The 23,226-nt window shown below is 39.1% G+C and overlaps 1 protein-coding gene across 9 annotated transcripts in view; it reads right to left on the bottom strand.

Annotated features, from left to right (window-relative positions):
- The window catches only part of DIAPH2 (diaphanous related formin 2), a 916,386-nt gene that overhangs the window by 248,462 nt on the left and 644,698 nt on the right, over window positions 1-23,226 (bottom strand). For all 9 annotated transcript variants that reach the window (XM_032257749.1, XM_032257747.1, XM_032257748.1 and 6 more), the window contains one exon: window positions 3,291-3,455. In XM_032257749.1, the coding sequence (XP_032113640.1) occupies window positions 3,291-3,455 (165 nt within the window). The remainder of the gene's footprint in view (window positions 1-3,290; window positions 3,456-23,226) is intronic.

Raw genomic sequence — 23,226 nt, 5'->3', positions numbered from 1 at the left:
CGCTCTTGTTGCCAAGGTTGGAATGCAATGGCACGATCTTGGCTCACTGCAACCTCTGCCTCCCAGGTTCAAACGATTCTCCTGCCTAAGCCTCCCGAGTAGCTGAGATTACAAGCATGTGCCACCATGCCCGGCTAATTGTGTATTTTTAGTAAAGACAGAGTTTCTCCATGTTGGTCAGGCTGGTTTTGAACTCCCGACCTCAGGTGATACGCCCACCTTGCCTCCCAAAGTGCTGGGATTACAGGTGTGAACCACCACGCCTGGCCAAGAATATCAAATTATTTATAATCAGTAACAATATGTGACAAATTCTTACTTTGTACTCAAGCTACACGTGAAGTCAGCAGAAAGACATAAAACATATCCTACATATGTATGTAATATATATGACTGCCATCTCTGAAATTCTGACGGTGACTCAGACTAACAAGGAATAGAGTTCTTAGAGATCAATCCTCTAACTCTTTCTTCTGACAAAAGACAGACAGACAGAAATGGATAGCTAGAAAGGATAAATGACTTACTCGAAGTCACACAGCTTTGTAGTGGCAGGACCAGGACAAAAAAATCAGGTCTCCTAAACAATAATATTGTTACATTTTTAAAAAACAAATTATGATTGAGAAGTGATATAAGTAGAGTTCCTAGCCTTCTAGGCAGCTGGCTAATATGAGTGCACATAGGCTGTAACACTGGAATTATCATTAAAAGAATGCTGCAACATGGGGGAAGTACCCCATCTACTATTGTGTGTCTGTGGATTAGGGAGGTAAGGGAGCATATAATATGACAGACAGTGTTTTAGGATCTAAATGGAGATCAACAATATTAATATTTATTTTTATATAGTTTACATATATATTCTTTTATTTTTATTTATTTGAGATACAATCTTACTCTGTCTCCAATGGCTCACTGCAACCTCTGCTGCTCAGGTTCAAGCAATTCTCCTGTCTCAGTCTTCTGAGTAGCTGGGATTACAGGTGCCTGCCACCACGCCAGGCTAATTTTTGTATTTTTAGTAAAGACAGTGTTTCATCCTGTTGGCCAGGGTGGTCTCAAACTCCCAACCTGAGGTGATCCGCCCTCCTTGGCCTCCCAAAGGGCTGGGATTACAGATGTGAGCCACCACACCCAGCCACATTTATATTCTTTTTTTTTTTTTTTTTTTTTTGAGAGAGAGTCTTGCTCTGTTGCCCAGGCTGGAGTGCAGTGGCATGATCTCAGCTCACTGCAACCTCCACCTCCCTGGTTCAAGCAATTCCCTGCCTCAGCCTCTTGAGTAGCTGAGATTACAGGCACGCGCCACCATGCCTGGCTAATTTTTGTATTTTTAGTAGATGCAGGGTTTCACCATGATGGCCAGGGTGGTCTTGAACTCCTGACCTCGTGATCCACCCGACTTGGCCTTCCAAAGTGCTGGGATTACAGGCGTGAGACACCGCGCCCGGCCCACATATATATTCTTATATATCCACTCACCCACAGACATTGTTACAAAAAAATTATTGGATTTATTTCAGTATGTCAACTAAAGTATATTTTGTGGTCCTCATTCCTTTTCAATGCACATTTTTTTCCTTTTTGAAAATAATCCAAGTATTGTAGATATAACCTGTGTGCTTAAGTGTTCATAGCATATAATCAGCTTTTTAGTTTTGAAAATGATTTGACCACTTTCTCTTACCCCTGTTATCATTGCCAGTAGAACACATTCTACTAATTATGGGTTAGCCAAAAAGTATGTGTCCCTATGAAACGTCAAAGACCAAAATCAACTAATATTTCCAGCAAAAAAAGAAGACATACGATCATATTTCTGGAAGTTTGTGGTTTAACTTCTGTGACCAAAGCTGCTTGTTTCACTGTTGGGGTGTGCTCTGGGTTATAGGCCCTGGGTTAGGAGATGAAACCAATTTGATTTCCACAAGCATATTCATATCTCACAGATGAAGTCACACCAAAATCAAATGATTTCACCGGAAAACAGCATTGACAAAGAAAGTACTGTTTTGGGAATAGAAACATACCTCACACTGCAATGACTCTGTTTGCCAACTGACATTCCTGCTGGGGATTATTACTAGTGGTCCTTCTTTCTAATATATAAGCTGGGCGTGATGGCTCACGCCTATAATCCCAGCACTTTGGGAGGCTGAGGCAGGTGGATCATTTGAGGTCAGGAGTTTGACACCAGCCTGGCCAACATGGTGAAACCCTGCCTCTACTAAAAATATAAAAATTAGCCAGGCGTGGTGGCATGCACCTGTAATCCCAGCTACTCAGGAGGCTGAGGTAGGAGAATCACTTGAATCTAGGATGCAGAGGTTGCAGTGAGCTGAGATTGCACCACTGCACTCCAGCCTGGGCAACAGAGCCAGACTCTGTCTCAAAAAAAAAAATCGATTGCAATACTAAATATGCAAAAGGATTATTATGGATGAAAACTATATATATATATATATGTATATATATATCTCAAACAGGTAAAGATATATATATTAAAAGAAGATATATATATAAAAGATATATACAGATATACATATATAAAGATATATATATATATAAACTCAAAAAACTATATATATATATATCTGTTTGATATCAACCATTGTGCATATCTTTCTGTTACTATTACGGAGTAATCTTCCCGCTACTTCTCTGTTGGATGCAGAGGAGGTATATTTCCACAGCATTTATATAGCAAAGCCTTTGATTCCTTTTAGCATCGTAACTTGTAGCCTAATTGCCCACCCCCAATTAATGCTAATATTTCCTGTAATCCTCAAGAGTTCCAGTTTAAAACAAGAGCCCACATTGTGAAAGAAACTTAAGATCGTCAAGATCATTTACACAGTCCAATTCAAAATCAGTTTCTCATTTAGGCTGTGAAAGAAACTTGTTTGTAAATCATAGCATTTGAATTTATTATGTGAACGATTCTAGATAGTAATTTTTAATCTATGTAAAATTATAATATTATGCTATATAAAAATTGAGATTATTTAAGTATCAATTCATTCATTTTCTATCAAATTTCAGTAAAATATTTCCCATGTATACCTAACATTGAAGATAATTCATTTAGGTCCCCATTATGTTAAGCCAGCCATGACTTATAACTTAATTTTTAGCCATGTCACAGGTATAAAATATTTGCCAATTCTTGTTAAAAAACTGTCATATGAAATCAATATAGTCAATAGGAACATAAAATGACAATAGAAGGAAGACATTCAGAAATGTAAGCAACAGGCCTTGCAATGCTTTCAGCTGTATTTACTCACCAAAAACAAAGTTCGGAAGTTGTTGAGATCACCAAAGAACTCTTCTATGCTCACTGTCTTTGAGTCAAAAATGAAGTATTCTCCAAGATTCTCATAGAGTTTCAGCATGTTGTTGTGCATGGTGGAGAGTTTTTCGTACTGTTCTCTGGCACTCTTTGTAAAGCTGTAGCTTTTTGTTAAGGAACATGACCCAACAATACCTTTCAAAGGCAATCAATAGGTGTTAAGATTGAATGAAACCATCACCATCACTTCTATAAATACATTAGTAATTCACAAACACTTGTGTATAGTTTGTTAGGGCTGCCATGGTAAAATACCACAGGTTAGGTGGCTTAAACAACAGAAACTTATTTTCTCACAACTCTGGAGGCTAGGAGTCCTAGATCAGGGTCTTGGTGGGTTTGGTTTCTTCTGAGGTCTCTTCATAGTCGTTCCTCTGTTTCCTAATTTCTTCTTCTTACATCAGACATATTGGACTAGGACCCACCCTCATCATTTTAACTTAATTACTTCCTTAAAGTCCCTATGTTCAAATATAGTCCCATTCTGAAATACTGGGTGGTTAGAACTTCAACATATGAATTTTGTGGAAGACACAATTTAGCCCAAAATAACTTGCTAGAGTCATTACATTGGTTAGTGAGTCTTGAAGATCTCTAAATTAGGCAGAACTATTCAATATGTAACCACACAGAACATGTTTGTTAGAAAATGTTTGCTAAATGAAAGCACATAGGCATAAACACCAGAAAAAGGCCTCATATATTTTTGTAAGTAAGGTAGAAAACATCAGATCGCGTGGCCGAGCGCGGTGGTTCACGCCTATAATCCCAGCACTTTGGGAGGCCGAGATGGGTGGATCAGGAGGTCAAGAGATCAAGACCATCCTGGTCAACATGGTGAAGCCCCGCCTCTACTAAAAATACAAAAATTAGCTGGGCATGGTGGCGCACGCCTGTAGTCCCAGCTACTCGGGAGGCTGAGGCAGGAGAATTGCTTGAACCCAGGAGACGGAGGTTGCGGTGAGCCGAGATCGCGCCATTGCACTCCAGCCTGGGTAACAAGAGCGAAACTCCGTCTCAAAAAAAGAAAAAAAAAAAAAAGAAAACATCAGACCTCATAAGAACTTAAAGAAAAAAAAATTAAAAAAGGTAGAAAACAGTGACAAAAAAAGAAAAAACTATATATATTTTTCTCTTTTTAATATGTCTCTATATAAATAGAGATAAGAGGTTATAGTGAATTCTGTATATGAGTTATATATGTGTGTGTGTGTGTGTGTGTGTGTGTGTATACATATATGCATAACCCACATGAGGAGGGGAAAGAGAGAAGGAAGAAGGTGATGGGGTTCAAGATACACTTCCCCAAAATATGGCACCTTGGCAGTTGAGAAATCAGCAAAAGTAGGAAGGTCTCTCTTATTTTCTTCTAATCCTTTTCTTCTGAAGCATGCAAGAAAATAATTCTCTTAATTGCTTCTGAAGTAGGTTATTAGACCCTCATTTCACAGCTGCTCATCCTATACATGAAGGAAAAGAATGTCCTTATCTCTGGAGACATATGGACACAGAGAAGGACCTGAACAAGCATGCCTCGCTGAGTCCCCTCAGCTCATTAGCATTAGATCACATCCCCTTTGCCCAATTATATTTCCCCACTGTCCACTCTTCATCAAACCTAATCATAAACATACATAAGTTGGCTGGGCGCAGTGGTTCACGCCTGTAATCCCAGCACATTGGGAGGCTGAGGCAGGTGGATCACAAGGTCAGGAGATGGAGACCATCCTGACTAACGGGTGAAATCCTGTCTCTACTAAAAATATAAAACATTAGCTGGGCGTGATGGCGGGCACCTGTAATCTGATCCTCGGGAGGCTGAGGCAGGAGAATCGCCTGAACCCGGAGGCAGAGGTTGTAGTGAGCCGAGACCGCACCAACACACTGCAGCCTGGGTGACAGAGCAAGACTCTATCTCAAAATATAATAATAATAATACACAAATTGCCCTATTTCTTTTCGTCTTCATTTCTGAGGGCTCCTGTGTCACATAAAATTTATATTAAATTAATCCATAAGTTTTTCTCTTGTTAATCTGTTTTTTGTTTCAGAGGTATCAACCACAAACCCAGCAATGGGTGAGAAGGGAAACTGCTTTTCCTCTATAAAGGAGAGGAAGTGGCATGGCAAGAAAGGAGGAAGAGGGAGAAGGAGGGAAAGGAGAGGAGGAAGGGGAGAGAGGGAGGGATATAGAGGGAGAGAGGAAAGAGAGGGAGAGAGAGGTAAAGAGAATCTGCTATAGATCTAGAGAGAATTTTCTGTAGCTTTAGAACCTAAACACCCAAAAAGTTTGTTAAAACACAAATAGCTGTTTGCTGGGGCCCCAGATCACGGGCCTGAGAATTATCATTTCTAACTAATTTTCAGGTGATGCTGATGCTGCTGGTCCAGGCCCACACTTTGAGTAGTATGCTCTAGAAAATTAAGTAGAAGCTATTATCTCCAGAAACTAATTTTACCAGTTTTAAAAAAACTTTGAGGCCGGGCACGGTGGCTCAAGCCTGTAATCCCAGCACTTTGGGAGGCCGAGGCGGGTGGATCACGAGGTCAAGAGATCAAGACCATCCTGGTCAACATGGTGAAACCCCGTCTCTACTGAAACTACAAAAAATTAGCTGGGCATGGTGGCGTGTGCCTGTAGTCCCAGCTACTCAGGAGGCTGAGGCAGGAGAATTGCCTGAACCCAGGAGGCGGAGGTTGCGGTGAGCCGAGATTGCGCCATTGCACTCCAGCCTGGGTAACAAGAGCGAAACTCCGTCTCAAAAAAAAAATAAATAAATAAATAAACTTTGAAGAAATAAGTGATCTTAACTACTACCATTACCAAATCATAAAATGAACCAAATATATAAATGTGTCCTACTAAAGATATCTCACTATATATAAATGTATACTTATAGAAAGAAATTATATTTTTTTCTGATTATAGAAGATATAAATGACCTTTTTTTTTTACAACTTAGATATTAAAAATTTAAATCAACTAAAATTTCTGACTCAGAAACAAGTATCGTGAACATTCTGGAACATTTTCTTCTGGTCTTTCTTCTATGGCTAGTAACTTTTGATTGTTAGTGAATAAGAATGTTTTAGAAAAAGGTAAGTGGACTAGCCACAAAAAATAAAGGAAACAAAATCAACAGTTTAAAATTAGAGCTAAATCCATTAAAAATCAATAATGATCACAGAAGAAAAATTTCTTTAAATGGAAAAGTAATAGAATTGTAAAGAAAAATAATCGTACAGTCTGGGGCATACTATTTTAAGATCTACTATAGTGTATTCATATTTTGTGTGCTATTATTTTATCAAGTACTGATAATTGTGCCTTGAAAAACTTGACTTTATAAGATTTTCTGAATTCTTCACTGTGTTTTATTATAACCTAGGGCTAAATTTATTTTCCATGGGAACACAGCTCTAGTTCTATAATGGAAGTCAATGGGGAAATCAGACTGTTTCTGGAAAGTTACTTCGAAGCTGACACGGAATACACCATGATTTTAAGAGTGAGATGCCCACTTCCTATGTTCTTTTTTTATGCTATGTAAGTATTAGCATTCACATTAACGACACAACAGCCCCTTTCATGCTGACAAGTGACATTAAATCTTTCAATCCTCAAGCCCATTTTTATGTCAATAGACCCGAAAGAACAAATACATTTCTGACAGATTCTACTTTCTTTTTACCAATGAAAGGGTATGTAATGCTTCATATAAAAACATTCTGATTTTTACCTTTGAGACTGTCATCATGTATATATTGGTTTTTAAGAAAATGTTTATCATCATATTTAAGTGTAGCAGAAAGAAGACTTCATTTTTTAGCATAAAATGAAAGTGACATTTCTGTTTTCTAGCCTCTCTTCCCTAAATAAAACAGATTCATTCCAGGGACTTGCTAGGCAGAAACACTATGCAAAGGTCACTTACTTGTAATTTATTTGCAATGCAAATCACTAAACTGTTTGCATAGTGCAGGAAGCTCAACATCTGTATAACACTGAGAAAAAGCCAAAGATTACAAAAAAGGCAAAATTTGTATGTTCTCCATTTATCACATAACACAATTTTTCACCAGCTATAACATGTCCATGTAGTGATACCGAGCTTCATAAATTTGTTCTTATAGAACAAAAACCGATTTCAGAAATTGTCTCTGTACCCAAGTGAGGAAATCTAAAAAATTCTGGGAATGCTTTATCTTCAAAATAACAAATGGAAAGCATCCCAATCTCTAAATCCTTCACTCATCTTCAGAGTGATTACTTTGTAAAAGGGATAGATGGCTGGCGAGTCAGCACTGAAATCTTTCATAATTGCAACCATGTCACCAACTCCTACATGGGACTGCAGGTAAGAAAAGAAGTGGACAACATCACTCCATACCATCCCTGCATTTAATGTGGGAATTTAAAAAACTGACTATTTATTTTTAATTATCTATATTATTTTTTAGAGACAGGATCTTGCTCTGTTACTCAGGCTGGAGTGCAGTGGCACGATCATAGCTTACTGCATCCTCGAACTCCCAGGTTCAAGCCGTCTTCCCGCCTTAGCCTCTCAAATAGCTGGGACTACAGATTATACGACACCACACCTGGCTTCATATGGGAAATTTTTGTTTTGTTTTTTGAGCAGCCGCTAAATACAAGATACTGGGGTAGTATCATGCTAAGCGTCGTGATCGACAGAATGATCATTAAAGCCTTAATCTCTACACTGAAGAAGTTTATAATCTAATAGTACAAATAATTCTACCACCATTAATTTGCATGTATATAAGACTTTATCACTTGCTGTATACATTTCCTTCCATTGTATTCCATATTCTTCAAAACAACCTTTTCAAAAAGGCAGAACAATATTACTATTCAAAGTTTAGCGTTGAGGGAGCTAGATAAAAGGCAGTTCACCATTTAGGGTTAGAATGTAGACATTATAATAGTCTATGACATGACACCTAGTTCTTTTCATATAGAAGTGTACTGTCTACAATAACAGTGACCTTCATGTGGCAAAATCCAATGTTCACTCCTTTATTCTTCTTTTTAGGTCTTAGCAGCGTATGACACATTTAGCCACTTCTCTTAATTTCTGTGACACAGAAATGAAAAGTTTTCTTTCTCACTTCCTCTCCTCTGGCAACTTCTTTTTTTGTTGTTTTTGTTTTTCTGGAGACAGAGTCTCACTCTGTCACTCAGGCTGGAGTGCAGTGGCATGATCTTGGCTCACTGCAACCTCTGCCTCCTGGGTTCAAGTAATTCTCCTGCCTCGGCCTCCCAAGTAGCTGGGATTACAGGCTCACACCTGGACTCCTCTGGCAACTTCTATCAAATGTTAGAGTAGAGGGCTTGGTCTGGAGCCCTCTATCTACATCCTCTGTCTAGTTGATCTCAGCAATTCACATAGCTTTAAATATCTATATTGATGATGCCAAAATTTATATATCTCCTATACCAATCTCTCTTGAGACACACACTTTTTATAATCAACTGTCTACATATCATCTCTACTTGAATTTTTAGAAAAATGACATCTATTGATATTTCAAATGTAAATTCCTTCCTGAAAACCCTCTAATAACTTTCTACCACACTTAGAAGAAAATCCAGACTCTTTCCCAAGATTTACAAGGCTCTACATCATCTATTGTCTACCCATTCCTGCAATGGAAGCTCATGCCATTCTCCCTGTTAAGTCCTATGCGTGGACGCATCAACCTTCTTTCTTGCTTGGACATACCAAGGTCATAAACAGCTCAGGGCCTTTGAACTTGCTGTTCTCTCTGCCTGGAATGTTTCTTTCCCACCAAGTCATTCAGTCTCAGCTCAAACACCACTTCCTCGGACAGGCTTTCCTCAACCATCCAATCTAAAATATCCATCCCCATCACTGTTACTCTGGCCTGTTTTATTTCATTCTGAGAACTTAATCACTATCTGTCATTATTTCTTTTGTGTATTTTGTTGATTTACTCTTTATTGCCTACCTTTCCCTACTGAAAAATACAGTCCATGAAAGTACACCTTCTCTAATTGATCACTGACCCATCAACACCTAGACGTGTGCCTGGCACATGGAAGAAATAGTAGCAGTAACAAAAGAAATGAAAATCAACAATAACGACAATATATCTGTACCTAACCTTTTTTAAACATAAATTGTGTGAGCCACTGTCGAAGACTTCCCATGGATTAACTCATTTAACCTTCACAACAGCTGAGATTTAAAAAAAAAATCATTGCATAAGGTCACACAGCTAGTATGTCACAAAAACGGAAATAAACTGAGTGTGCCTCCTAAACCCATGTTCTTAACCAGAAAGCTATACAGGTTCTTAAGAAATACTTGTTGAAAGAGTAGAGGCTCATTCTAACACTGCATAGAATGACCCCACTGAAGGCTGGGTCATGGGCTGACTTGAGTACTTCCAAGCCTGAAATCCCTTTTACGAATCTTAAGATAAACCAATTTCACAGCAAAACTCATTTACTGAGAATATTTTTACAGTACTATTTCATTGTATTTGAGAATACATTTTAACCCTCTCATACAGTTTCATCAATCTGAACATCTTAAATACATTTTAATAACAAGGTTGGCTTCAATCATATTTATTTTAAAGCTACACATGTAATAGTGAATACATTATCAGTAGAATGATGGTCAGCCTAAATTAAGTTTGTGTCTTTAGACCTGAATGTTGCTCTAGTAGATACTTTAGTAGGTGTATGATTAATTCTATGTGTCAGTTTGACTGGGTTAAGGGATGTCCAGATAGCTGGTGAAACTGTCTCTGGGTATGCCTATGAGGGTGTTTCTGAAAACATTTGCATGTGAATCAGCAGACAGAGTAAAGAAGATCACCCTCCCCAATGTGGGTAGGAATGATCCAATTTGTTGAGGGCCAAGATAGAACCAAAAAGTGAAGAAGGGTGAATTCTCTCTCTCTCCTGGAGCTGAGACATCCATCTTCTTCTGCCCTTAGACACTGACGCTCCTGGTTTTGGGGCCAAGAAACTGGGACTGGGATTGGGGCATAAATCATTGGCTCCCATGGTTCTCAGGCCTGTGGGTCTGTACTGGAACTATACCATCAATTTTCCTGGTTTTTTAGCTTGCAGAGGGTTGGAGATGTCTCAGTCTCCATAATTCTCTCTATATGTACATTTACATATATATGTATAAAACATTCTTGAAATTTTATATATATATAATTTTTATATATATAAAATAATCAATTTTATCTATTGTATTAGGGTTCTCCAGAGGAAAAGAATCAATATTATATATAATCAATATATATTGATTAGATATAATAAAGGCTGGGCGTGGTGGCTCATGCCTGTAATCTCAGCACTTTGGGAGGCCGAGGCGGGCGGATCACCTGAGGTCAGGAGTTCAGATTATATATAATACTGATTCTTTTCCTCTGGAGAACCCTAATACAATAGATAAAATTTTAAATTGGTCATTTAGTTTAACTCCTATATTAGAGAATATAAATTAAGAATAGGGTTAAAAGGAAAATAAGTCTTTTTCTTTTTTTGGTAGGAGATAGGGTCTTGTTACATTCCAAGGCTGGAGTGCAGTGGTTATTCACGGGTGTGATCCCACCAATGATCAGCACAAGAGTTTTGACCTGCTTTGTTTCTGACCTGGGCTACGTAGGTATCCACTGCTTAAGCAACCTGGTTGTCCCCAATTACTGAAAGGTCGCCATATTAATGTGGAACTTAGTGCGGATGCCCAGTCAGCTTAGTGCATTACAGCTCAGAACTCCCAGGCTCAAGCAATCCTCTCATCTCAGCCTCCTGAGTAGCTAGGTCTACAGGCATCTACCACCACACCCAGTAGAAATAAGACTTAAATGTATGTAGTGAGATGCCTGGTCAAAAAAAAAAATACTATAAAATGTATTTTATGAAAGACTAATTGCCCAGGCGTGGTGGCTCACACCTGTAATCCCAGCGCTTTGAGAGGCAGAGGCAGGCGAATCACTTAAGGTCAAGAGTTTGAGACCAACCTGGATAATATGGTGAAACCCATCTCTTCTAAAAATACAAAAAAATAGCAGGGAGTGGTAGAGAGTGCCTGTAATCCTAGCTACTCAGGAGGCTGAGACAGGAGAATCGCTTGAACTCAGGAGGCAGAGGTTGCAGTGGGCCAAGATCGTGCCACTGCACTCCAGCCTGGGCAACAGAGCAAGACTCCGTTTCAAAAAAAAAAAAAAAAAGGCTATTTAGCAGCTTACAGGCAGTTTTGATTCTAGAAACAGAATGACATTTACTCCTTACTTGGGAGTAACTTACTCCCAAGTAAATGTCACTCCTTATTTGGGGTTAAGATTGAATATAACTGAGTCTTAAGAAAGTGTGTTGTAGACCATTATGATTGACTTGACTGGGCCAGGCAGCCTGCCCTTAGTTGTGTTTGGCAGCAATGAGGGAGAAGCCTATGGCCATATTTAGGGTGACATGGGAAGGCTGGTTATGGGCACACTATATAACTATTGCTAGACGCTCTCCTAACACAGTTCCCTGAGAAACTACTGAAGCCATTGGTAACATCAGCAGCCAAAGGGCATTTGCTCCTGAATACCCAGATTTCCTGGGATTTGGTGCTACAGGAGACAGTGACAACAACTATAAAAGCTTCAAAGAACAGGGCACTGTGGGGAAAATGATTAGATTATTCTAGGATCAAAATGTAGAGTGAACTCTTCCCATCTGTTTAAGCAACTTTGGAAGTCCCTGAAATATTTAAAGAGAAGAATTCTGGGAAAACAATGGACTTTCCAAGATGAAGGTAATTCAGAGTAATTTATAACATAAATATAACCTTATGGTGGCGAAGTGGGACATATCTAATACATATAAACTTGACAAGTATGAGAGGAAAATAAGAAATTCAATGCAATTTTCCTTTTACTAGTCCCCTTTCAAATTTCTTGCTCTACAAAGACAAATATTTCTGATTTTTCAAGCGTGGAAGTTATTCAAGATAACTGTAAGCTAAAATCACATCATCTTCTCCCTAACAGAAGTATTCTTTGCAGGGTTTATAAGCTAAAATGTGTGCAGCATTTTAAAACACTGCAAGGTAAAATGCTAATCTTTTGAAAATGTTATTAATTTGAAATGGGTTTGGTCTCAGTCATGAATCTGGAAAGTTAATTTATAAAACATTTATCATAAGTCCCACAAAGCATTTTTCTTTCTTTTTTTTTTTTTTTTGAGACAGACTCTGACTCTATCATCCAGGCTGGAGGGCAGTGGCGCAATCTCTGCTCATTGCAACCTCTGCCTCACAGGTTCAAGTGATTCTCTTGCCTCAGCCTCCCAAGTAGCTGGGATTACAGGCGCCCAGCACCATGTCCAGTTAATTTTTGTATTTTTAGTAGAGATGGGGTTTCATCATGTTCGTTAGGTTAGTCTTGAACTCCTGACCTCAAGTGATCTGCCCACCCCAGCCTCCCACAGTGCTGAGATTATAGGCGTGAGCCACCATGCTGGGCCTGTGCAGTCAGCTAATCACGGCCCACTGCAACCTCTGCCTCCTGGGTTCAAGAGATTCCCCTGCCTCAGCCTCCTGAGTAGCTGGGATTACAGGTGCATGCCACCCAGGCCCAGCTAATTTTTTGTATTTTTAGTAGAAATGGTGTTTCACCATGTTGGCCAGGCTGGCCTTGAACTCCTGACCTCAAGTGATCCACCCGCCTCAGCCTCCCTAAGTGTTGGAATTACAGACGCGAGTCACTGTACCTGGCCCACAAAGCATTTTTATATTAACTCATTTGAAAATCTCATTTAGGGAAGCAGTGATCACAATTACTTGGGTATTTATGCACTATAGAGAATTCTCTTAAAGCTTTTATCACCTATGTTTTTGTGTGACTATGTACGAATTTCTAGATTATATTCCTTAATAATATACTAACAGTATGGACTTAAAATTCAACCTGAGGTAGTTGTAATTCCTCCATAGGCTTATACTCAAATAGAAAGTAAGTTATTTTCTTTATAATGTACATTTATATTGGTTTTGACTATTTTAGGTAGCTGACAGCAGGTGTTATACCCACTTGTCCGCTAACTAATCCTATTGGTCAAATAGGACTACTTCATCAGTGCTATGTGTAGAAAACTGTTTATCATTTTACTTAATTTTGATGTAAGGAGTAACTGTTATCACAAAAAACTTGTTCCATTAGAACTAGAATAAGCATTAGCAGAGCACTGCGGATGAAGTAGTTTATAGAGCTCATAGATAATTGAGTCAAATCAGTCGCTATAATTTTTCATCTTCAGAGGTAGTACATTAGTTACTTATCATTTTAAAAGCCTGAAATGTTAAATATCATTACTGCTGGGTTGTTGAAGAACATGGAAAAATCAACTTGAGATCCACTTAACCTTCACACAAGCTTTAGTTAACAACCTGGCATAATTACCCATTTAAATAAAAGGAAATCACAAACATACAATGCATTAAAATATAGACAGCATTTCCACTTTCCAAAACTTGTCAGAAAAGGTTCCTCTTAATGCTAAAAATAAAACATGAATTTTTCCATTTAATGTGGATAATTCTGTTAGAATTAATATTTCAAAGAAGTATCTTCAAAAAATATTAAAATAGGTGAAATTTACTTACAAACCACACATTATGTGATGAATATGGATTGACAAATATTTACAAATGTGAAACATTAACAAGGATAATATGGAATGCACATATTAATTTTCATTTGGGGTCAACATAATAGTTTAAAATAGTTCAAGATACAGGCTAAAAAATTCTATGAAAAATCAGATTACAGACCAGGTGCAGTGGCTCACACTTGTAATCCCAGCACTTTGGGAGGCCGAGGCAGGCAGATCACCTGAGTTCAGGAGTTCAAGATGAGCCTGACCAACATGGCGAAACCCCATCTCTACTAAAAATTCAAAATTAGCTGGGCATAGTGGTATGCACCTGTAATCCCAGCTACTTGGGAGGCTGAGGCATGAGAATCGCTTGAACCCAGGAGATGGAGGTTGCAGTGAGCCGGGATCACACCATTGCACTCCACCCTGGGCAATGAGAGCAAAACTCTGTTTCAAAAAAAAAAAAAAAAAAAATCAGCCGGGCACGGTGGCTCACGCCTGTAATCCCAGCACTTTGGGAGGCCTAGGCGGGTGGATCACGAGGTCAAGAGATGAGACCATCCTGGTCAACATGGTGAAACCCCGTCTCTACTAAAAATACAGAAAAATTAGCTGGGCATGGTGGCGCATGCCTATAATCCCGGCTACTCAGGAGGCTGAGACAGGAGAATTGCCTGAACCCAGGAGGCGGAGGTTGCGGTGAGCCGAGATTGCGCCATTGCACTCCAGCCTGGGTAACAAGAGCGAAACTCCGTCTCAAAAAAAAAAAAAAAAAAAAAATCAGATTGTAAAACTGAGATATGGCTATGATTACTCCCACCCATCAGAGGAGTTTGGGCCAGGACTCAGCCAGGACCAGGCCGGGACACAGGTGAGTAGCAACGATCCTGGTGGCAGCCTACCAGGACAACCTCCCCTCCAGGCTCGCCCCAAACAGTCTAGAGGAGAATCAGTCACCTGACTCTTGCACCTCTTCCATTACTCTCACACCCAAGGTGGGGCTACATCCATTTATTAGTCTGCTCTCACATTACCATGCAGAAATACCCAAGACTGGGTAATTTATAAAGGAAAAAGCTTTAACTGACTCACAGTCTCACATAGCTGGGGAGGCCTCAGGAAACTTACAATCATGGAGGAAGGCACCTCTTCACAGGATGACAGGGGAGAGAATGAGTGCCAGCAGGGGAAATGCCAGTTGCTTATAAAACCATCAGCTCTAGTGAGAACTCAGTATCATGAAAAGACTATGGGGGAAACTGCCCCCATGATCCAATCACTTCCCACTGGGTCCCTCCCATGACACGTGGGGATTATGGGAACTACAATTCAAGATGAGATTTGGGTGGGGACACAGCCAAACCATATCAGTCCATAATCCCTTCTGGGGATCAGAATCACCAGATTTGTGCTATCTGAAGTATGTCACATACCCCTGCATCTCTTTTATACCTCCTGCCCCATCGAAGTAGCCACTTTCTTAGTGCTCTCTCAATACTCGGAGAGTAAATCTGTTAAAATCAAGTATAAAAACAAAAGAAATGAAACTGAGGCACAGGACATTAAAATAACATAACAAAGAGAGTATAGTCAGTGGTGAGGATCTTGAAGCAAAGTCCTCGGTTTTTAACATACAGGAGGTAATTATGCTAGCAGAGACATGAAAACATTTTGCAATGACCCCACTTTTCCATAAATGGTCTGAGTCAGCTAGGATAAAGAAAATGTTTTTTTTTTTTTTTTTTTTTTTTTTTGTGAGGCAGAGTTTCGTTCTTGTTACCCAGGCTGGAGTGCAATGGCACAATCTCGGCTCACCACAACCTCCGCCTCCTGGGTTCAGGCAATTCTCCTGCCTCAGCCTCCTGAGTAGCTGGGATTACAGGCACGCGCCATCATGCCCAGCTAATTTTTTGTAGTTTTAGTAGAGACAGGGTTTCACCTTGTTGACCAGGATGGTCTCGATCTCTTGACCTCGTGATCCACCCGCCTCGGCCTCCCAAAGTGCTGGGATTACAGGCGTGAGCCACCGCGCCCGGCCTAGAAAATGTTTTTAAATAAGCCTCTTGTTAAAGTCACAAATGTGGTAGTTATTAGAGAGATAAGAAGTACACTCAGCACTCTTAATTTTTTCTACCCAGTTTCTTTAGTCACTCTCTTGTATCTTTTATGTCTGTCTTTTCATCCTTCCTTTGAAGACAGAGTTTATCTATGCATTCTTAGTCACCCAACAGAGTGATTTCTTCACTCATTTATTCTAATATATTGATTAAATGCCTACTATGTGCCAGGTATCTTCTAGGTGCTGATGACAGAGTAGTGAATATTCAGACAAGGTCTGCTTTCCACGGAGATGCCAGTTGAGTGAGGAAAACATACATTAAACAAATACAAAACATTTTTTTAATTGCAATTTGAAAAACGTGACTGCAAAGCTTTATATATATATATATATATATATATATATATATATATATATATATTCTTATAACAGAATATATATTTGGGAGACTTAATAGACTTGTAGGGGACAGAGGTAGGCCATGAGTCTGGTAATGCTTCTTGAAGAATGAAGCATTAAAACTCAGACCTGGATGGTAAGAGCCAGAAGGAGCATTGGGGTTGAATGAGGGAAGGCTTGGAAGGATATTAAATATTCTAGGAACACAAAGAAGAGGCAAAAGGCCTGTAATGCTAGAGACTACGACGTTAAGTGGGAGTGAGGAAGGAGATGGTTCCGGAGGTAAGCAGGAACCAGATTCTATACTATTCAGCATTTGAAAACTTTTCTTGGCCAGGTGTGGTGGCTCACGCCTATAATCCCAGCACTTTGGGAGGCCAAGGTGGGCAGATCACGAGGTCTGGATTCAAGACCAGCCTGGCCAATATGGTGAAACCCCATCTCTACTAGAATTACAAAAATTAGCTGGGTGTGGCAGCGCGCACCTGTAGTACCAGCTACTCAGGAAGCCGAGGCAGGAGAATCGCTGGAACCCAGGGGACGGTGGTTGCAGAGAGCAAGTATCATGCCACTGCGCTCCAGCCTGGGTGACAGGGCAAGACTCCATCTCAAAAAAAGTAAATAATAAATAAATAAATAAATAAATAAATTTCTTGCTAAAATGTAAGTCACTGACCAGGTAGAAACAGAGAAGTCGTAGGACCACATTTCCTTTGCTCAAAGGCATAAAAAAGGGTACCTAAATTAAACGCATACATGCACACTAACAACAATAACCAAAAACCCTCTAACTAACTTAAATGAAGCACAGAATACAACCTAAATGATAGTAAGTCTATTTGCTAGTTCCTACTAATGAGAAGAGTATACAGTATGTAAATATCCAATTAAAGTACATTTGATAAATTATTGAGAATGTTACACAGAATCAAAGGCAGTTAAAAAATAACAGGTGTTAGGCAATATATAACTATCAAGATTGCCATATAGTTGTGTTTACAGGAATATAAGAGTTATGGGTAAACATTTTTGAGATTGATATGTATATTTTGGAATGTCAGTATTATGTAATATTCATAGCAGGTATACACAGATGTTAATTAGATAAAGTCCTACCCGCAGGCCTACCTCACATTCAGTTCTTAGCATCATTTATCGTGTTGTGATAATATATAAGAAACTGCTAGGGATTAAACAGAGAAAAAGAAAGTAAAGTGATAAAACATGGCTCCTAACCCACACTGAATTTATAAACTAGATGCTTACCAAGCTTTGTCTTATTTAAACCTTGTCCCTCCCACCCCCCACCATGGCCTATATATGCTATTATTAACTACAATTTACACACAACGAAATTAGCCTCGGGGAGACCAATTAACTTTTTCATTGCCATCTAAATAGTGGTGGATTCAGGATTTGAAAGGGGTACCCTCCCCTATACCACTGGAACACAAAACTATGTGCTAAATCAGCATGTTTAGCACATAGCTTGCTTCCTCCTTTATTTTTTTTTCTCTTTTTTAAAGCATGTGGCAAAATAAATTCCACATAGAAAGGCCTGATTTTGGAATTATTAGGAAGTTTCACAAAGAAGTAACTTCCAAATTCCATCCTGAGGTATGGAAAGGATTTTTCTATCCAGAGAGAAGACACTCCAGACAGTGACAACAGTATGAGCAAAGGTCTCAATGTATCTAGAATTGTCAAGGAACTGTGATTATTCTGGGATAAGGTAGTTTGCTCAAGCAAGGAGATATAGAGGGAATAAGCCTGAAAAAGAATGAAATGCATGTTAATGTTTTCAAGTTTCCTTTGTAGATGATGAGTAATCAATATTTTTAAGCAGAGGAGTAACATGACCGTACCTGTTTTTAGGAATCTAGTTTGGCAACAGTGGGAAGGATAGTTTGGAGAGATGAGAGACTGTACATAGGGAGAGCATCTGGAAAGCTAACAGAATAGTACTGCAAATGGAAAGCAGGGGATGGATATAAGAAATGTGGGCTGGACAGGGTGGCTCACGCCTGTAATCCGAACACTTTGGGAAGCTGAGGCAGGCGGATCATCTGAGGTCAGCTGTTTGAGATCAGCCTGGCCAACATGGTGAAACCCTATCTCTACTAAAAACACAAAAAATTTGTCAGGCGTGGTGGTGCACACCTATAATCCCGCTACTCAGGAGGCTGAGGCAGGAGGATCGTTGAACCTGGGAGGCAGAAGTCACAGTGAGTGGAGATCGTGCCACTGCACTCCAGCCTGAGCGACAGAGGGAGACTGCATCAAAAAGAAGAAAAGAAAGAAGTAAGGAAGGGAGGGAGGGAGGGTGGAAGGAAGGAAGGAAGGAAGGAAGGAAGGAAGGAAGGAAGGAAGGAAAGAGGGAGGGAGGGAGGGAGGGAAAGTAGAATTCATGGAACATGGTGACTAACTAGATACTCGCAGCTAGAGAGAGGTGAATATTGAGAATGCCCCTTGAGTTTTAGAGCCTGGTGTTTTGTGTAAGCTTATGTTTTATCAGAATTTGAGAAACAAATAAGGGAGTACTGTTTTGGGGGCAGAGAATAATGACTAGTTTTAAACAAATTGAGTTTGAGGTATCTGTGCAACACTGGGATACTGAAATCTAATAGGCAGTTGAAGTACATAGGCTCCTTGATAAAATGGAGATCAGGCTGCATGGCAGCGGTAAGTGCAAAGCCAAAGCAAATGGAGCAAGGACAGGAAGACTTCCTCTTACCCAATCAGATCAAGATCAGGACAGTACCTTAACAAGGCTCCCTGAACATTCTTGTTGGTTCAGAGGACATTCATTTAGTCTGAATATGCTTGGCCTTGATAAGCTCCCCCAAAATATGGGATATTCTGGAAATACCTAAAATAGCAAAATATCAGATCCTGCAGTCTATGCTAACAGTTCCAATGATTGTAAAAGATGATTTTACTACAAATGTCAATGAAACAAAAATTGTACTCAGTATGAATTTTGCCAAAGGGCAGGTCCCTGGGGAATCTAGTTTTATTGAACAGTGACAGAAATAGGCCAAAAAGGAGTTTAAGAAATATTACTACAGATTCAAGAATAACTGGATATAGTTATGAAATTACTTAGAAATGGTGATGCCAAGTGTCTGAGACTATGTTTCTCATTATATTGTACAGTCTTTGTGAGTGTGTGTTTTAATTTTTACAGTACCAGGTACTTCTGATATGTCTGTTGCTTTGGAATGAATATGTAGATATCTGGGTTTGATTGTGCCCTTTAGTATAATTTTCTGAATTTTTCAGACATTTTATTTTCATTTTACCCATTTTGTAACTATTTTTCCTACATTTATTTTCAAATGTCCCATTTTAGGTTTGAGAATTATACTGAATTATAGATAGTGTCCAATCATGCTTTTCCAATCTAAGTAGTGATTTCAATTCAGCTGATATTGCTTTTCCACTTCTTGTTTATCTTTGCTTACTTAACTAAAATCACCAATGAGGTAAAGAAGTGGCAACAAAAAAGGAAATGTCTTCCAAAGGAAGTCTACCAATAAAGATAAGAGCCAACTCTGTGCATTCAAAAGATCTATGAACTGAGGCAAGAGATTTAGCCCATTTTATACACATACAAGATGATCCGTGGAATTTACATTCCTCACTGCAGATACAAAGTAAAGCAATTTGAGTAGAAATTCTGCAAAGTTCCTTGCAGCTGTATAATGCTAGATTCTATACATATTCAGATAAAATGAAAGCACTAACATCTTGATAAAAAGTATTGTGATTTTTTTTTCTCATGGAAATACTTGACTATATTATTTAAGCTGGTTGTTTAATGTATGTAAACTCCCTATTCTAGAATGAATGTATTTTGCACACTTTTAATGTCTTATGATCTCTAAAACAGGGTTAAGGACCTTGCAAGTACACAGCAACCTCATCTTGAATTTAACCTACAGTAAACTAAACGGCAGACAGTTACTCTGAAATAAAATAATGACATTGACACACTACTTTATATTTTCTAAGCCAATTGCTTATTAAAGACTCTCATTTCTTTTCCATCTGAGCTGTTTGACACCCCTGACATTAGAATTCCAACTTCTAGTTCTCTAAGCTTTGAAGATCAGAATCCATTCATGCCATCACCTTATATAAATTTTCTTTTTTTTTTTTTTTTTGAGACGGAGTTTCACTCATGTTACCCAGGCTGGAGTGCAATGGTGCGATCTCGGCTCACCGCAACCTCCGCCTCCTGGGTTCAGGCAATTCTCCTGCCTCAGCTTCCTGAGTAGCTGGGATTATAGGCACACACCACCATGCCCAGCTAATTTTTTTGTATTTTTAGTAGAGACGGGGTTTCACCATGTTGACCAGGATGGTCTCGATCTCTTGACCTCGTGATCCACCCGCCTCGGCCTCCCAAAGTGCTGGGATTACAGGCTTGAGCCACCATGCCCGGCCTATAAATTTTCTTATATGGTCATGTAACCCTAACCTTAACCTTGTTATCCTCCTACTTAATAAAAATGTTTGCATGGTTGAAAACAAGTTCATCTCAGGATATAAAGTACTTTAATATTATACTTCAATCATAGCAGTCAAAAATTTCAGAATGTTTCCTTGACTTTATTCAATGTAGGTAATAGCCATTCTGGCCCAACTCTGGCCCAGAATTTTCACTAGGAAAATTTTATTTTTGCAACAAAAATTTCTTTACAGACAATACTGCTTTTTGTTTATATCAGCAACTCTTTTTCTATTTGAAGGTTTCCCTAAAATATATGCATTCATGCGTATGTATATGCATGTATGTATATATACTCATACATATGTTAAGAATTTACTAATTTTGCTGGTCACTGGTGGATTTTGTGTTTTTACCTAGTATCAATTTAATGTATGTCTTAAATATGCAACTGCATTATTTAACTCTGAAAGACATTGTTAGCTTTATGTGGAAGAAGCTATTTGAATACAGTGCCATTACTTCCAAAGAACACATTTCTTTTCTTTCCTTTGTTAGAGATAAAAATGTGCCCTGTGAAAATTTTCTGCTTGAGGAAAACAAACAATAACAAAATAGCTTCAGTAGTGTTCAGTTTGTGACATGGATATAAACTAGAACTGTGAATCTATCTTTAATGTGTTTGCTGTCTCCAGGTGTCTCTGACATTTCAAAAAATTACATGATCTTAGAAACCATATATATTTCAATGTCAATGTGTTATTCAAAGCCAGCTCTTGGACTGAAAAAAAGAAAAATGCAAGATCTTGAAGAGATAGTTGCACTCCTATATTCAATGCAGCATTATTCACAATAGCCAGGAAGTTGAAACAATCTACATGTCCTTCAATGAATAAAGAAAATGTGGTTTATACATATAATGAAATATTATTCAGTCTTTAAAAAGAAAGGCATCAAAAGGCCGGGCGTGGTGGTTCACGCCTGTAATCCTAGCACTTTGGGAGGCCGAGGAGGGTGGATGGCCTGAGGTTAGGAGTTCAAGACCAGCCTGGCCAACATGGTGAGACCCCCGTCTCTACTAAAAATATAAAAAATTAGCTGGGTGTGGTGGCACGTGCCTGTAATCCCAGCTAATTTTTTATATTTTTAGTACAGACAGGGTCTCACCATGTTGGCCAGGCTGGTCTTGAACTCCTAACCTCAGGCCATCCACCCGCCTCGGCCTCCCAAAGTGCTGGGATTCCGGGTGTGAGCCACCGCGCCTGGCCTGAAAGACATCTTGTCATATGTTACACCATAGATGAGCCTTGAGGACATTACGATCCATGAAATAAGTCACCCACAGGACAAATACTGTGGGATTTCCCTTATACAAAGTATCTAAAGTAGTCAAACTCATAGAAACAGAGAGTAGGTAGCTACCGGGGGCTGAGGGGTGAGGGAAGTGGGGAGTTGCTATTGAGTAGGTGTAGAGTTTCAGTTACATAAGACGAAAATTTTCAAGAGATCTGTGGTACATCACTGTGCTTATTAATAACAATGTACTGTACATTCAAACATTTATTAAGAAAGCAGATCTCATGTTATGTGTTTTTACCACAATAAAAAAGGAAAAAATAGGCAAACTTCTATTTAGGTCAATAACTCTACACACACGCGTGCACACACAGAATCTAAATTTTTATTTGTATGTTTCAGTAGTCATATGGCTCTGTGCAAGTTCAGGGGAGGGGGGTCAATGACTGTCTTCTTCTCTGGGCAATTCGTTACACACAGGCTTTGATTAGATCCCAGAGAAAAAGCATGTTCTGTGTGTGTGTGTGTGTGTGTGTGTGTGCGCGCGCACACGTGCGTGTGCATGTCTAAGAATGCAGGGAAGGCAGAAAAAATGTCAGTAGATTTGCCCAGATAGATTTTGAGATCCACATTTTAGAGCTCCTTTGTGACAATGCTGAGAGAAGGTCTAAGTGTTACACAGAGTTACTTTGAGAACAGCAATGGAATGAGATATTAGCTACAAGAGAAAAGTTCTGTGATTGAGCCAACCATAAGTGGAGAATATGGCTGGTTCTCTCCCGTGTGCTCGACCTTTCGTCATGCCCTCGTGTCTTGGAGGACAAGTTACTACCTCAGAATACTGAAAGTAGTCATCGGCTGGCCTAAAGACTTTCAGATATAGACATAAGCTCCCCAACAACCGATAGAACAGGTTATATATACCAGTGTCCAGTTTAGTGAAACAGTTTCAAAAAAATAAAAACAAGACACTGTAATTGTTAATATATCCATCAATATTTGAATCACTC

The sequence above is a fragment of the Sapajus apella genome, unplaced genomic scaffold (assembly GCF_009761245.1).
Source record: "Sapajus apella isolate SASKATOON/1434 unplaced genomic scaffold, GSC_monkey_1.0 scaffold98, whole genome shotgun sequence".
Classification (NCBI taxonomy): domain Eukaryota; kingdom Metazoa; phylum Chordata; class Mammalia; order Primates; family Cebidae; genus Sapajus; species Sapajus apella.
The sequence above is the reverse complement of the archived record's forward strand: the minus strand, read 5'-3'. Positions and strand labels throughout refer to the sequence as shown.